This window comes from Theropithecus gelada, chromosome 1 (assembly GCF_003255815.1).
Source record: "Theropithecus gelada isolate Dixy chromosome 1, Tgel_1.0, whole genome shotgun sequence".
Lineage (NCBI taxonomy): Eukaryota > Metazoa > Chordata > Mammalia > Primates > Cercopithecidae > Theropithecus > Theropithecus gelada.
The window spans coordinates 193573223-193590873 of NC_037668.1; the positions used below are offsets into that span (position 1 = coordinate 193573223).

Below are 17651 nucleotides of genomic sequence, written 5' to 3' on the forward strand. Positions count from 1 at the left end.
TCTCCTGACTCAGCCTCCCGAGTAGCTGGGATTACAGGCACCTGCTACCAGCCACACCCGGCTACTTTTTGTATTTTTAGTAGAGACAGGTTTTCGCCATGTTGACCAGGCTGGTCTTGAACACTTGACTTCAAGTGATCCACCCGCCTTGGCCTCCCAAAGTGCTGGGATTACAGGTGTGAGCTACTTCACCTAGCCTATTCCTTTATTCTTAATAAGCTGAATTCATGAGGGATTTCATGGAGCCATCTCTGGCCCCTGTCCTGAGGAAAGAGCTGAAATAACTTTCATAGAAAACTTGTGGCTTAAAAACAGAAGGATGTTTTCCACTTTAACATAGAGAGGAATCTTTAACAAAATAAAATGAGAGACAGTTACCATGTTCCATTTTCATCAACAGATCTTTATAATCATGTAAATTAAACCATTTTATCTTTAGGAGACATGAGAGAGAAGATAGAGGTAACAGCTAGAATACTAGCAATCTTAGGAAGGCAAAATTAAATCATCTTTTGGGAGAGGAGAGAAAATTGTGAGGAGAAGGTGCCAGTGTCAAAGATTGACTTAGCAAGGTTATTTTCTCTCTGGGAGTCTGGGAGGTGATGAGCTCCTACCGCTCACTGCCTCATCATCTTGGCTATTGGTTCCTTTCTGGGCAAGGAAGAACGTTGTCTCTCTTTTAGAGTTTTGTAGGCCTCCGTCAGTAGTCCATGGAAGACAGCTGTCCTGGGGCCCAGAATGGGCAGTCTGTAGTGAATGCTTTCTGGATGACAGTACAAGAAGGAAGGAAGGACAAGGACTATTTAGATGCTATTCTTAAAGAAACTCAAAATAAGCACAGGCCAACAAAGACTTCTTCAACCTTATAAAACAGATTTAAAATTCACCTAATATTTTGTTTTTCAAATCCACCTTTTATTTTTTTCTTAAGAAAAGGAAGAAAAGAAAATGGAACAAAAACTTCACCTAATGATTTCTTTTAATAAAATTGCCTTTTCCCCTCACAACATTTAAACTTTTACAAATCTTGTCAATGAGGCCAAAAGGAGTATCCAGAAACAAAACTCAAGTATTAGACATCATTACCCATTAAATTAAAAATGAAGATAAAACATGTCTGATGTTGTAATACGAGTCAGAGAGAAAAGAAGATTCAATTCTCAAGAGACTTTTAAGGGACACATATATAGTTCTGTTCTTTAAAAAAATAAAAATAAGAAATAAATATGATCTTACAAAAAGGCTACAGTAGGCAGAGAAAGTACTTTTGCATTTCAAAAGAAAACTGTATTTTGTGAAATAATTTATTTTGGGGTTCTTTAAAATCCTTACCCTACTTCTTCTTCAAATATGATTTATTAAAAGTTGGTTAATATTCTGTTTTTCCAGAAGACAGATTACTTGAATGGGGGTAAACCAGTGCATGAAATAACACCTTCCCATTGGGAATCACTGAGTGACTAAGAGAATTGGAACTCTGAATTCTCTGGAACAAGCTCCAGAGAACAAAGTCCAACTGAATGAGAGATAGAGACATTACAGGATCACAAACCTTGGTTCCAGTTCAGTCTCATCACTGTACTGAAGAGGGAACAGCAGTCTAAGGTCACAGGCACTAATGGACTAAGAACCAGAACCCAGATATCCTTAATCCTAACCCAGTGCTCTTTGTGCCATATCCTACCACTGTGCCAGGTGGTAGGCTCACATCAGGTGGTTAGCATCTATATTAATGTTTATTGAGATTAAGAGTCTGTAGGTGTCATGGGATTCTGGGATCAGGTCAAAGATTCATGAAGGAATCTCCATCACTTGTGAAGATAAGTTCTTTCTATTTCCTTTGTTGTCATTAATAATTATTGATAATATGTAATGAAAAGCAGAGTCCAGAAAAAAATGCTAGCAATCATTGTGACCAACAGTTGAGTTAGACAGTCATTGGCGGTAATGTTGTTCACTGGGATGAGTCAGTCACTTGGTATTTGTAGCAATCCACAGGGAACACAGCACAGGTGGAAGCTGGCTTCAGCAATAAGCAGCAAGTACCACAGTATGGACATGTCTAAGCTATATAAACCAGCGGGGCTGGAGCAGTGTCAGCAGTTTTCCTGGGTCAGTCAAAGGTGAAGACTACTTGTACCAAAGGTCTAGCTTTCAGTGGGACAACATGCTATTCTGGTTTTACAGGTGAGCACACAGAGACCAAGCCTATACAGCAAGACTAGGATTCCTACCGAGGACTCATTGATTCTAGGCTAGTGCCTTTTTCATGACCTCTAAGAGCACATACAAGAGCAAAGTCAGCTCAGAAGGGTCATGACTATAATAAACAGTAGATCTACCAAGCTTCAGCTCCTAGCAAGTTTTACAACTACTCTCCCTGTACTCCCACCTCTAAGATCACTGTTCTAGGATGAACTCTATGGATAAGAACCAGGGCCGTCCAAGAACATAACATGCTGTTCCCGAGCACACAAAATCTAGCTCTTAAATTGCTAATTGAAGTATACTCCCAGAGATAATAAATTGATGAAAGGCATCCTGTTACATTGTTCTCTAGGGCCAAAAAATGTATTCTTGCTGAGGGAAAGGTATACAATGGTGGGTGTGTATGTGTGTGACTCATTCCTTTGCAAGGCAGGTCTGAAAAAATCCAGGTCCAAAGGAAACTCAGAATGAGTGTGTGGCTGGCACAGATAACTATGACATCAACTGCACATGCCTATCACCCATGTTCTCTTGGCTTCAAAAGAATGAGGTGGTCATAGACCAGGGAACAGCAGAGTGGGTAGCTTTTGTTGGGTGGGTACTCTTAGCTCCAGGCTCTTGGTTCCACTTTGGCTGAATGAGAGCCATGAGCTAGGCCAATATTTTGGGATACATAAGAAGTGATTGATTAGGACTGGAAGACTTTCATTCCACTCGAGTGGATATCCCCAAACCTCAGCTGTAACCTGAGTTTCTCGTCCTCCCTTTTGGCATCCCCTCAAGACATCCCTTCAATCCTCAAATTTCCTTTCTAAGTATCTTTTTAGTTCTGGCCTAGTTCCCCTGCAACCTCCTAAGATAAAAGAGTTTTCCATATGTATAGAGTGAGGAAAGTGATCCTGATTTTCTTTACTGTATGTATCAAAAGAAAGAAAAATTCAAGTGGCTTCAGTTAATATGGGAACAAATGAGAAAATGGACAGTCACTAAAGTGACAGCCTGTGCTGCAGTAAGCCCTTAAATTATATTACCCCAAATAATGGCTCACTCCATCTTCACCAGCCCAGTGTGGCCTTAACTAAAGCTGAGACTTAGGTCAATGCTGAAGCCTGAAATAGAGCTTCTTTCCTTGTTTCTATCAACAGCAAGTGAAGATAAGAATAGCGCAGGCAGCTGCTGGGAGAAGGCAGGTATTTTAGGGAGCTGGTGGAGTGAAAGGTTCAGGGCCTTGGTGAGGCCACTCTGAGGGTATAGAGATGCAGTTCCCCTCCCATTTTCATTGATACCATCAGGACTGCCAATAGGGGAACTTTTATTTTGTTTGTACCCCATCTCCCCGGAAGTCTTCAGCCATATGTTGTGGACAGATCCTGGGAAGGAACATGGATAAGGGCAAGTGAGGCCTAAGGAGGGCACAGGTGGTGCTGGAGTGAAAGAAGGGCTGTGAACTAATCCCAGCAGGTCAAAAGACAATATGTGAAAAAGAAAGGGATAGAAAGTGAGAATTTTCTCAGGAAATTTAGAAATTATTTTAGGGATCAGACTTTTATTCTATGGCATTTTTTTCTAGTATGTTTCACGCTATAAGTACTCTAAAAGAAAGCAAACCTGTTGAGATGTCATCATGGAAAGGCTTAGGGGTAGTCTGGAATTTGGGTTGATGAAGATTCATCATTCTGATTGGAAGAAATAAGAAAACACATTAGTTAATTGGCTAGGACTTGGTAGAAATGTGTCTTTATACATATTTATTTATTTATTTGTTATTATTTTTATTTTTGAGATGGAGTTTTTGCGCTTGTTGCCCAGGCTGGAGTGCAGTGGTGTGATCTCAGCTCACTGCAACCTCTGCCTCGCGGGTTCAAGCGGTTCTTCTGCCTTAGCCTCCTGAGGGGCTGGGATTACAGGCGCACACCTCCACACCTGGCTAATTTTTGTATTTTCAGTAGAGATGGGGTTTTACCATGTTGGCCAGGCTGGTCTAAAACTCCTGACCTCAGGCAATCTGCCCACCTCAGCCTCCCAAAGTGCTGGGATTACAGGTGTGAGCCACCGTGCCCGGCCTCTTTATACATTTTTAAACACATGTGATCTCTTGAATCCAGACCTGTTAACCTGGTGATCAAGCCACTTTCTAGCAATGCGAGATGATTGGTCCAAAGACTGCTAATTCTCAACCTCTTTTTGATTAGTGTTGTTTTCATGGATTTTTGATAAAACCTTCATTTTGAATGTTTTATTCCACTGTCAGAACATATGTGGTCTGAAAATAGGAGGAATAAAGGAAAGAGTTCTCCAATTTCCAGAAGGAAAAAAAAAGCAGAACTCTTTCAGATCAATAATCTACCCTTAAAGAGTAAAGCTGAGAAAATATTTTGGTTAGAACCTTCCCATTTCACAGAAAATGCCCTAACCACATCCTATTTCTCCTGATGGCCAAGGCTGTGGAGGTGACCCTTGAGGAAAATGCATATAAGCCAAAACCACTTCTACATTAGTCTAAATTGCTTAATTTCTAAAGACTGACACATTAGTAAACTTTGATGGGCCATCTAAGGCTCTACATTCATTTCATGGTTTCTACTTCCACAAAGATCTTCCAAGATTATTTTTGCTTTGCTACCAAAAATATAGCGAGTTAAGCCAGTTTGCTTTAATCAATTGTCACTGAGATTGAGAAAAAGAGAAAGCAAAACCCCTTCTATTATCCATTTTGGGCAAACAGGCAGATGGTATGTTCAGAACTGAATAGTTTAAACTCTGTCTATTCTATAATTCAACAAATATATATCTATCCTGCCATCTTTTCTCCTTCTCTTCCTTTTTTCCTTCATTCTTTTCATTCCATAAATATTATAATTCCTGCAATGGCTATAATTAAAGTCACTTTTTAAAAAAAACATAATTTCTGTGAAGATAATTGCACTTGCCTACATATGCAGTGATACTTAAAAAGTATGAAAAAAGAAACCAACATCTAGTGCTAGGAACAAATTTGGAAAAGTTCAAGATAGAACCAGGCCCTTGCTTTATAGTCCCTCTAGTTAAGTCTCAAACAGAAGTTGTATGTTTTCCTCCAAAACACTGAAAAAAAGAATACAACAATCAGTCTCATGATACATCTGGTTGATGTTGACATGATTTTAAGATTGGTTCAATCCTTGATCTTAGTTTTAGAGGGATAAGAGCTATTTGTTTAAAATACGACTAATTAATGTTCTGGGATTTTGCATTTAAATAAAGTACAAAACTTGCAAGATAAGTAAAATGGGGCAACAAATTTCAAAAGGTTATTTCACAGAAGGGTGGAATTTTGCTCAGAAATCTCTGATTTTACATGCTTCAGTTTTCCATTTAAAGTTCATAATGAATATTTATTAGAATTGCCTCTATCATATAAGAGCTCTTTAAAACTATAGAGTCAGTACAGGTAAATGTTATTATTGATGGAGCTTGTACTGCTCAAATAGCCACTTCCTCCATAACCTTGTCTACCTTGGCCAGGAACTGGGTACATGTTTTCAGTGTATCTGGGTCTATATTTGAGTCTGGAACAAATGGCCCTAAGGTCATAAATGGAATCAGGACGTGTACCACTGTGCAACATAAGGTTAAAAAAACCTATTTATTTTTCCACATTATTGCTTTCTGTATGAGGAAAAAATTAAAATCGCCATTAGATTACATATAGCTTTCTTGGTTAGTCATATGTCAGGGTGAGCATATGTCTACTTTCCAACCATCTATTGCAATGCAAGTTGACCTGTGTTGATGTCCTATTCAGAATGAGTCCATGTTTTGCATGTCGTAATAAAGTAAAAACAGAGTCCTTCTTCCCTAATAGTTAAATATAGAAGAAAAAAAATCTTTGAAAATCCAGGCCGGGCACAGTGGCTGACACCTGTAATCACAGCACTTTGGGAGGCCGAGGTGGGTAGATCACCAGAGGTCAGGAGTTTGAGACCAGCCTGGCCAACATGGTGAAACCCCATCTCCACTAAGAAAAAAAAAAATGCCAGGCATGGTAGTGGGCACCTGTAATCCCAGCTACTTGGGAAATCGAGGCAGGAGAATTGCTTGAACCTGGGAGGTGGAGGTTGCAGTGAGCCAAGATTGCGCCACCGCACTGCAGCCTGGGCGACAGAGAGAGACTCCATCTCAAAAAGAAAAAAACAAAACAACACAAAACACACAAAAAAATCAGAATTCCAATTGGATTTTATATCTGTTATACGCGATCTTGATAAAGAAAATAAAAAGCTTTAAATAACAACCAAACAAACTGATAAAGAGGAATTTTAGTTACTAAAACGTAGCAGAGAACATCTTGGACTAAGGAAAGATTATGTGTAATCTTCCATATCTTGGAGATTAGATACGTCATCTACATGGAGAACTTGTATTTAGTTCCATCTGAATTATCAAAGAAATTTCCTATTCTATTATATTGTTCTTGTGAAGGTGGAAAGGAAGATTATACTTTCTGCAATACTTTCAGTAGTTGTTCAAGCAAAAAGGTGAACTTTCTTTTTTGATCTAATGATTTGGTTTAACCTGAAAAAAAAAAACAGTCAAGAATCCTGTTCCCAAAGCATTCCTTAAACATTCCTCTAACTATGCTTCTCAATCCACTCTCCTGTGTCCTCAGATATAATGAGAATTAAGTCATGTCCTGATTTAAATTGTTGACTTACCTATGACTCATAAAATTCTCAAAGGATACTTTTGGATCATCTGGGATTTTCACTGTTCTTGGTTGTACCTCAAGAAGAAAGTCTCATTTAGAATGCTGCCTATAACTGCATTCTAATTTAAATACATAATGTACCACTTTAGTGAATTTGAGTTGTATTTGATATCAAAGTCCTTCATACATCCTTTTGTGATGTGAATGAACCAGAAGATTTCACCCTTCCCTCAAGCCAGCGTCATTGTTCTTCCCTGGATATCAGTTGAAATTAGATACACAGATTTAGTAAATCTTTAAAATCAGTTTGTTTAGATGCCCTCACCCCCAACACACACATGTTCTTGAGGTCTCAGGTGAGCTATCACTTTCTCAGAGACTGCTGACTGCTGGACTACTGTTCGGTAGTCCTCTGCTCTATGTTCTTAGGGCCTCCTGGATCAAAATACTCATAACCTTTATATTGTAGTTACTTGTGTAATGTCTGGGTTCCCTAATAGACTTGCAGCTTTATGAGGGCATAGTCCTTGTCTCTATTTTTGTATTTCCAGCTGCTAACACGATGTCTGTTTAAGAAATATTTTTGATCAAATTAGTGAATGAATGAACCCACCTTGAAGCACACTTGAAATTTTAAAGGTGTATTTCATACAGGCCTAAAATCAATGCACAGTTACAGTATTTTTGGTTAAGAAACATCACTTTCTTGAACTTTTCCAAGTTTGTTCCCAGCACTAGATGTTGGTTTTAAGAATGTTTTCACTAGGAAGCATTTTTCCATTATTTCTCAAAAATTATTGTAGCTATAATAATAAAATGATAATCACAAAGATGTGGGTGCAGGTCACTCTACTAAGTGACTTGTACCAAGTGACTCGTACCAAGTGACTCATGATTTCAGTTTATGACATAACAAAGTTACAATTACAATGTCTTAAGGACCTTTAGAAGTGCTTGAAAATAGCAAAAAAAAAAAAAAAAAAAAAAACAAAAAACAAAAAAAAAAAACCCAAAAACCAAAAAACAAAAAACCAAAAAAATGAATGCAAAGGCTATACAAATGCCAAGAACATACTATGTTTAATCAGCTTGTTCTCCTAACTCATTAGCTGAAGAAAGGGTGGGAGAGGGAGAGGAGGTGATCTGGTAACAAGGAGTCTCTGGGCATAGTGGGGGCAGCCAAGGCTTTAGTAAGAACCTGAGGAGAGATTTCTAAACATAAAAGTGGATGAGAATGTACTAGAGACAGACTGCTTTATTCAAAAATGTATCTAAAGTTGACTCTGCTACAAGGGAAGATGCAGGAAACCCTAACTCCTCCTGAATAGCATGATTCCTGTTCTAAATCCCCTAAATCCAGCCAGTGCTGTTGTATGAATGAACTGTGCTGCAGGGGCGACATCAGAACAAAGCTGCCTGCCAAAGACAGGATTTTTGTTTTTGAGAAAAAGGGTACTGTGATAGACTCCTATTCACTCTTGAAAACCCCGAATAGTCTTTTTTCTTCAAGGAAGACTTCCCTGATATTTACTTTCACTGCCCCTTCACTCCCCATCAGATCTATTTCTATTTACATTGATCACATTCTATTGTCATTATTTATTTGTTGACTCCTTAAAGACAGGTCTTATGTCTTTCTTTTTTTTTTTTTTCTTTGCAGTTTACCTAAGTACCTGGCCCATGGCAGACAATCAATAAATATGTGTTGAAATAAACTTAATTTATTTTGAAACAATTTTTAAGTATATATGCTAGAGAATATCTCTTTACAGTATGTCTAGCTTGACCGTCCTACTTTTAAGGGACTTGAAAGTGTTAATTAGAGAGCAATGCAGATAACAGAAGGACCACAAAATAGGTGCATGAAGGGGAAAATGAGCTGTTTGGAGCAGAGATGTCATAAAACACAGCCTAGATAAAACCAAGGCAAATATCCCTGGTGATTCACAACCATAACTGTCAGTAGGTATTTCTTCTGCACTAAATGAATGAGATTCTGGCCCAAGGTTACATAGGAATATGAATAGTTATATAACCAGGTCCTATTTACATTTTTTTGAGATTGATTCATTTTGTGCTTTTATTTAGTGCTAATTTCTTTTTATTGGTATTTATGATATCATTTATTATAAGTCACCATCGTAATGTACAATTTAGTAGTTTTTAGTATATTCAGAAAGTTGTAAAACAATCACCATTATTTACTCCTAGAACATTTCTTGACCCCAAAAAGAAACCACATACCTATTAGCAATTACATCTCACTCACTCCTCCCCCCAATCTTTGACAACCACTGTCTATTTTCTGTCTCTATGAATTTTCCTATTTTGGACATTTCATATAAATGGAACCAATATAATATGTGATCTTTTGCATCTGGTTTCTTTTACTTAGCAAAATGTTTTCAGGGTTCATCCATGTTATAGCATGTTTTAGTACTTCATTCTTTTTTATGATTAATATTCTATTATATAGATAGATCACATTTTGTTTATTCATTAATCAAGCTATAAGCATTTGGGTTATTTCCACTTTTCAGCTATTAAGATATGGCTGCTATGCACATTCTTGTAGAAGTTTGTGTGTGAATATGTTTTTAATTCTCTTGGGTACATATTTAGGAATGGAATTGCTGGGTCATATGGTAACTCGGTGTCTAAGGTTTTGAGGAATTCCCAAACTGTTTTCCAAAGCAACTGTACTGTTTTACATTCCTATCAGCAACTTATGAGGATTCTAATTTCTTCACATCCTGGCCAACACTTGTTATTATCCACTGTTTTATTATTAATATTATTACAGCCATCCTAGTGCATGGAAAGTGTATATCATTGTGGTTTTGATTTGCATTTGCTTAATAACAAATAATGTTGAGTATCTTTTCATGTGTTTATTGGTCATTTGTAGATCTTCTTTAGAGAGTGTCTATTGAAACTTTTTGCTCACTTTTCAACTAGGGTGTTTGCCTTTTTATTGTTGAGTTGTAAGTGTTCCTTATATATTCCAGATACTAGTCCCCTATCTGATATAATCCTTCATCTGTTGATTTGCAAATATTTGGGTTGTCTTGTCATGCTCTTGATGATGTTCCTTGTAGCACAAAAGTTTAAAATTTTGATGACGACTGATTTATCTATATTCTTTTGTTGTTTGTGCTTTGGGTGTCCTATCTTAGAAACCATTGCCTTATCCAAGGTCATGAAACTTTATACCTATGTTTTCTTCTAAGAGTTTTATGGTTTTAGGTCTTACATTTAGGTCTTTGACCTATTTTGAGTTATTTTTGTACATGATGTGAGGAAGAGGTACAAATTCATTCTTTTGTATGTATCTATGCAGCTGCCCCTGTACCACTTATTGAAAATACTATTCTTTCCTCATTGAACTGTCTTGGTGCCTTTGTCAAAAATCAATTGTTTATAAATGTAAGAATTTACTTCTGAACTCTCAATTTTATTCCGTTGATCTATTTGTCTATCTTTATGGAAGTACCACACAGTACTTAATTTCTATTAAGAGGAATGAACAACAGACAGTCCTGACCATAGCTTTGTAGTTAGTTTTAAAATCAAGAAGTGTGAGACCTCCACCTTTGTTCTTCTTTTTAAAGGTCGTTTGGCTATCCTGGATCTCTTGCATTTTAATATAAATTTTAAGATATGATTGTAAATTTCTATAAAATGGCATCTGGGATTTTGAGGATTACATTAAATATGTAGATCAGTTTGGGGGAGTATACCATCTTTACAATGTTAAGTGTTCCAATCCATAAACACGGGGTTCTTTCCGTTTATTTAGGCCTTTTAAATTTTCTTTCCACAATGTTTTATACTTTTCATTGTATAGGTCTTGTGCTTCTCTTGTTAAATTTATTCCAAAATAATTTTTGATGCTATTACAAATGGCATTGTTTTCTTCATTTTTGGATTGTTCACTGCTATTAACATAAATTGAGGTTCATATATTGATCTTGTATCCTCAACACTGCTGTATCCATTTATTAACTCTAATAGTTTTCTATGCATTCCTTAGGACTTTCTCTATATAAGATCATATCATCTGCAAATAGACTAGTTGTACTTCTTTCTTTCTAATGTGGATGGCTTTTATTTCTTTTTCTTATGTTTCTGGCTAGCGTGTATAGTAAAATGTTGAGTAGAAGTGTCAGGAACAGACTAACAACAGAACAGATTGTTGCCTTGTTTCTAATCTTAGGGGAAAGTATCCAGTCTTTTACCATTAAGCAGGGTGTCAGCTGTTGGTTTTCCAAGCTGCTCTTCATTAGGTTGAGGAAGTTCCCTTCTATTCCTAGGAGTCTTTTTATATATTCCCCAGTATTTCTATTCAACTCACTGCTGAGAAAGAAGGGATGTCACAGTGACTGCAGCAGATCTGCAGTCCTTCCCCTTGGGAGGACTTTGAGGTGCTACTGCATAGAGTGAGGCAAGGGTATTTCATGTTTATTTTCTAACTTTCTGTAGTTTCTCACTATGTTCTGACAGCAGTAGAGAAGAGTCCCTGGGCACTTTTGTGTTTGAAGCCCTTCCTTTTAGAAGCTGCAATAAATGATAAAATTACAGATGTAGCTCCTCTTCTATCATTCCTGGACAAGGGCAAAGGTCAGAGAAGAGGTCTTGAGAAAGAGGACTGCTGCTGACGTCTCAAGTGTGCCAGCTGGCCAAGGCCAGCTTAGGCCTGGGGTTAGTGCATTCTAAATGTGGACACAAGGGATTCCAGGAATAAGACCAGGAGAAATCCCAATTCTAGTTTCCCAGACTCCAGCCAATGCTAATATTTAACACACACAATGACCCTAATTATGTTGAAAATGAACATAGATGGCAACATCCAGGTGCAGCTTTGCCAGCAGCTTCAGTTAAATTTCTAAATCCCACATAAAAATTTCACAAAACTGCCACTCTTTCATATCCGACTGACCTGAAGACTTGCCATGAACTCAGTGAAGGAGCTTCTCTTATACCTTCCATTTTTCTTCCATTCCTTTAAAGCACATTTAGCCTACACATTTAGCCCCACCTTTCTCCCGAAGTCAAAGGAGAATTATAGGATATCAGAGTTGAAGAAACCCTTCTTCAGCTCTTACATCAAACCTAATCATGTTGCTAAATTAACCCTTAACCAAAGCCTCTTCCTTACCCTGACGCTAACAACCATCCCAATGCTAACTCTAATTCTTAATTTAACCCAAGTCCTAACTCCAGCCTAGTCTAGCATCCTTCCTGAATCAGGCCTCTGATTCAGCAACTGTGATAGGTGGCAGAAGTTCGTTTTTGTTCCCTCCACATCTCCCTTGCTCTCCTTCTTTCTTTTCCTAATACTCCTTCCCGACTACCATTCTCCACTACATATTACAAGTATCCAAGGCAGCTGACACCACCCCCGACTACCTAGAAAGTACTGTAGACTCTCTCCCCAGTCTTTCTCTTGGGGTGCAAACTAAATTAACAGTAAACCCAGAGATGAAGCTGTTTGTCTTCTGATTGTAATGGTGGAGAAATGAGTGTGTGCATATGTGTTGCGTGAGGGCTACATTAAGGAGGGAGAAGGAGCTCCATAATCCCCTAAGCCTCTGAGAGTCTGTAAGTTACTTAGAAGCCCAAGGCGAAGTGGCTCATTGCATCTCTACTCTGGCCCACCTATCTTGGTTACCCTTTGGCTTGTTGAAATGGAGAAGGTTTACCATGTTCTGTCAGTCGATGCTGCTTCCAGGACCAACCATTCCTCCTTGGCAGCCTTTACCTAGGCCCTCCTTGCAACGGCCCTCCTTGCAACTCTCTCTCTCCACAGGGCTTGGTGGGGAAGGGCAGTGCTGCACCCTGAGATGCCTGTGCCCATTTCTGTCTTCCCCCTTGCCTACCATTTTCATTTCTCGACATGTGGAGCACAGCTGTTGGTTTCTGAGCAGCATGGAGTCACGCTGGTTCCTCCTGGTCTGAGGGGAAAGAGAGACAGAGAAAGGTGAGGAAATGGTGGGGCACATAGGGCAGCAAAGACGTAGGAAAGCAGTGGAGGGGTGAGAGAGGTAACAGTTTTTCTTTCCATAAAACAGAGATGGGCACTCTGGTCTCAGCCCCATCCAGGGTGGGTGTTGAATCTGGAGTGTGCTGCAGTTGGTAGGTTCTGAGAGTTTAGGCAGGAGGGAGTGAGACACAGGCTAGGTGGTGGTCTTGAGGCTGCTGCATACAGTGGTATAGATAAAAAGACAGCTGGCAGAGATGGCTGGGGCCTGAAATTCAGTGGGGTCTCTACTTTCCAGCCTGAGCACCTGTGTCTGAGGGGCTGCATTCTCCTATAGGTGGGCTATATTTTCCATTTCATACAAAGGCTCCACCATATAGACTGAGGATCTCTGATGGCCCAAGAAAGAATGAAGAGAAGACTTCTCTTCCTCAAATCTTTTTTCACGGGCCTTTCCTAAGCATCACCCTCTTTTCTCATGCCTTAACCCTGGGCCAGCATCAGCTCTCATGCATCCATGGTCCAGCACCATTTGACCCTTCTGTACCTCCTAAGCACAATGATTGAAGCCACAAGCAGAACTCAAGCTTCTTTGTGGGTTCTGAGTCCCTTCAATCCTCTGGGAAAGAGAGGCTGTATCAGCAGGTGAAGAAACAACCAGTAGAGGAAGGGGAGGGGCACCGTGTCTGCTCATTGTAACCACTGGTTTTTGTTCTGACTTCATTTCTGCAAAAGGGTTAAAGAGAGGACTTTGGAGCATTTATACCTGGTTCAGGAGGTTCTCATTTGCATCTCTGATAAAGGTTTACTTAGGAAGCATATAGGAACTTGAGGCTAAAATTATGTTTGGGGATTCTCTCTTAATCTTCCTCATTCACATTTACATCAGTCATGAGATATGGTCACAGAAAGTGTAAAATATGGGGAAGAGGAAAACCACAGTGAGAAGACTATTGACTGAAGTCTTCTCTTTCCTTTGATCCACTTGCTGGCCCATCACTACATGGTGTGTCTTGACCCATTCCTGTTGCCCTGGGAGGCGTGGGGAATAGAAAGAGGAAGAATAGAAAGTGAGGAGTTTCTGAGGTGTGCTCCTAGGATGACCTCTGCCAGATTGTTCTGCAAGTAGCTTCATCCTGTGAGAGACATACAGCACTTAGGTGAGGCATCATTGGGGGTTTGAGGGCTAAAAACTATTAACAAAGTTGGATTCTTTTGATAAATATTTAAAATACACTTCATTTTTATAGGGCGTTCTAAAAAGAATCAACTCAGTATCACAATGTTGTGGGTTGGTATGTCAAAGTATGTGTTTGAATAACTAGATTCATTCATTCAACAACAAACATCTATTGTGAGGCTACCAAGTAAAGGGTGCTGTGATGGGGGTCATACCGATGAATAAGGCAAAGTTTCTGGAAGGAAGTCTGTAAGGAAGACAAAAGAAGAATACAAATTTATTCATTTACCCATTCATTAGGTACTGGAGACATTTAAATAAATAAGACATAGTTCGTGACCTCAAGCTGCTCACCATCCAAGAAGTATGATGGTGTTGAAGGTGCTACAACAGAAATGTATCAAGGCCCCAATGAAGCTGAAAAGGATCATTGAGCTTAACTAGGGGTGGGGCAGAGAGGGAAGGGTCTGAGAAGGGTGAAAAAAACAGGCAATGCTTGGGTAGGTATTTATGGAGTGAACAAGGATGGTGAGGGTGTTACAAGCCCAGGAAACACTATGCAACAACCTGGAAGAATAACCTAGCCAATCAGCTTCAGGTAAGTGAATGTAGGTTGGACTGGACAGGTTGTCTGGTTGGAGGATGAATGGAGTGAGAAGAGAGACTAGAGAGGAAGTGTCTGTGTGTACTGACTCCTCTGCTTTGGGCTGATTCAACTTTCTACCATGTCTTCCAGATTCCCCTGGGGGTGGTATCCCCTGAAGCTTCAGCTCCTCCCTCCATCCCTCACATCTCTGAGGTATGAGAATGAGGTACATTTCTGAAACTGCAATTAAGGTAGGACACACTAGATATCACAAAAGAGGCAGTAATACTTCTGTGCCTTCAGAAAACAGAGAGACCACTTCTGATTGGAGAAATCAGGGAAGACTTCCTAGAAGTGGAATTTGCACTCAGTCTGAAGGGATGAGGAAGACCCGGACAGAGGGAGGCAGATATGAGAGAATCCTTGGGCAGGTTTGTTTTTAGTAGAGTTATAAGTTCTTCACTGAAATTATTTACTTCACCTTTTTCTAGACTTCTCGTTTCTGCTAAGACTACTACTAGACCATACAGGAATTGCAATCTCAGAGCTCATTGCAAATCAAGCAACAGATATTATTTGCAAGATCTCCAAAGTACATTTCAAGATCTTGCTAGGTTAAAGACAACTGTAAATGTGACTACAGAGTCCCATAACATAATGACTGTCATCTCTTAGAATCTGAGGCATGAAATGCTTATATATTGTCCCACCTGGCCTTGATAACTGCTCATTTAAGACATAGTGTAGGTGTTACATCCTCAGAAAACCTTTCTCCTGGAGGTGCTACCATTTCTCACCCTCCTAACTTCAGTTGGTGCCTGCCTCTTTGATTGCATCATAAACTCGGTCTAGCTTTCTTTGTATTTGCACTATTCTTCTTGTTTTTTTTTTTTTTTTTTTTTTTTGAGACGGAGTCTCGCTCTGTAGCCCAGGCTGGAGTGCAGTGGCCGGATCTCAGCTCACTGCAAGCTCCGCCTCCCGGGTTCACGCCATTCTCCGGCCTCAGCCTCCCGAGTAGCTGGGACTACAGGCGCCCGCCATCTCGCCCGGCTATTTTTTGTATTTCTTAGTAGAGACGGGGTTTCACTGTGTTCGCCAGGATGGTCTCGATCTCCTGACCTCGTGATCCGCCCATCTCGGCCTCCCAAAGGGCTGGGATTACAGGCTATTCTTCTTGTTTTTAAATGTGTTTATTTCCTCCACTGGGTTGAGAGTTATTATATTTAAGAGCAAGAATCATGTTTTACACATCTTTGTACTCCTAGAACCTATGATAGAACCTGGCACATAGCAAGTATTCAACAAACATTGGGCGAATGAATGAGTCATTGTAAGCAATTTAAATTATGAGATCTAAATATAGATACAATCAACACACACACACACACACATATATATATAAAAAACAAAAAGTGCATATGTAAATGGATATCACTATTATAACACTGTCTTCGGGGAAATGTTACAGAACATTAGTGTTGTAGTGCAACAAATTCATTCTATGTAATACACTGGGGAAGAACACTGGCTAGATGCCCAAAGAGCTCTGTTCCAGTCTTGGCTCATAAACAACTTGGGTGACTTTTGTCAATCATATAAACTCTCCAGGTCTCCCTTCCCCTACTGATAATCGTCTTTGTGGCCAAAAAGACAGAGGCAGATGCTCTAATCCTGTCCCTTTACACTTTACATGTAAAGATAAAAAGCAATCTTTGGTCTGTGCCATACTCTACCTCAGACTCGCTATCAGCTGAAGCCTGGCTTCCAAGAAGGGATGCTCCATTTCTATCTGGAGAAGGCATGAGGGCATTGAAGGGTCACGGAAGGCAGCTGTGACAGGCTACTTTAAAGGTGATGCGAACGTTTAAGACTCCATGTCCTGCAGGCCTCATTTCCTCCATTCTGTCTTGCTTTCTTTCCCAGCCCTGAAACCCAGGTCTTTGGTCTTCTTCTTCTGTTGCATTCCCTTCTCACTCTTGGTTTCCTTATGACCAGCTCAGCAGCAATAACAGGAATGGAGAGGGAATTGTCCAGGTTCACAGCACAAGGCCCTGGTTTTATCAGGTCTAGAGCCAGAGGCACTGGAATGTTAATGGGGCCCTCATTTCCCAAGCAGCTGTCCTCTGGATAGCAGATGGCAGTTGTGACAGGAGAGTGACAGCAACCTATGTGTAGCCTGGCCAAGGTATGATGCAGATTTCAGCCAGTCCCCAGAAGCCAAAACACATTTGACAATTGGAAACATCCTCATATCTGAGGACAATGTCTGCTGCGGTGTCTAAGGGCTGGCTCATGGCCCAAGGCTGTGGCCTTCTTGAACCCTTGGTAAAGAAACAGAGAAACATATTGCTCTCCATCTCCCTCTCCCTCCACTCTCCTTTCTCTCTTTCACTCTCTTTCTCTCTCTCTCTTACACAGCAGTTCACATAAAAACCAAAAAAGCTTGTGATTAAAACAGGCTTCACAAGCACCCTGTGAAGAGTACTGACACATTTGCCTCTGTCCTTTCCTTCAACACCTCTATTTCTTTTCTCCTTCCCACTTTTAACTTAACTGAGAGAGACCTCATAGAACACTTGGTTCAAATCTTTCAATTTACCCAGTGAGAAAGCTGTGGCCCAGAAAGGTTAAGAGATTTGTTCAATACTACATCTATTGAACTTCAGTCGGCTAGAAAGTTTTTGGATAAAAAGGATTATCTTTCCTCAGGAGAATAGTAAACTCTTAGAATCCATATAAAGGTGGTTCACGCCTGTAATCCCAGCACTTTCGGAGGCAGAGGAAGGCGGATCACAGGATCAGGAGTTTGAGACTAGCCTGATCAACATGGTGAAACCCCGTCTCTACTAAAAATACAAAAATTAGCCAGGCGTGGTGGCATGCGCCTATAATTCCAGCTACTCAGGAGGCTGAGGCAGGAGAATCACTTGAACCTGGGAGGTGGAGGTTGCAGTGCCATAGAACTCTAGCCTGGGTAACAGAGCAAGACTCCATCTCAAAAAAAAAGAAT

The 17651-nt window shown here is 39.9% G+C and overlaps 1 protein-coding gene across 2 annotated transcripts in view; it reads right to left on the minus strand.

The window, feature by feature from the left end:
- Window positions 1-385: 385 nt before the first annotated feature.
- The window catches only part of C1H1orf105 (chromosome 1 C1orf105 homolog), a 48571-nt gene continuing 31305 nt past the window's right edge, over window positions 386-17651 (minus strand). Inside the window, exons 4-7 of one of the 2 annotated variants that reach the window (XM_025363936.1) lie at window positions 12775-12849; window positions 6903-6970; window positions 3817-3884; window positions 386-763 (exon numbers count right to left, since the gene is read on the minus strand). In XM_025363936.1, the coding sequence (XP_025219721.1) occupies window positions 618-763; window positions 3817-3884; window positions 6903-6970; window positions 12775-12849 (357 nt within the window). In that variant the 3' untranslated portion in view covers window positions 386-617. The remainder of the gene's footprint in view (window positions 764-3816; window positions 3885-6902; window positions 6971-12774; window positions 12850-17651) is intronic. The other variant, XM_025363932.1, reaches the window with a different exon arrangement.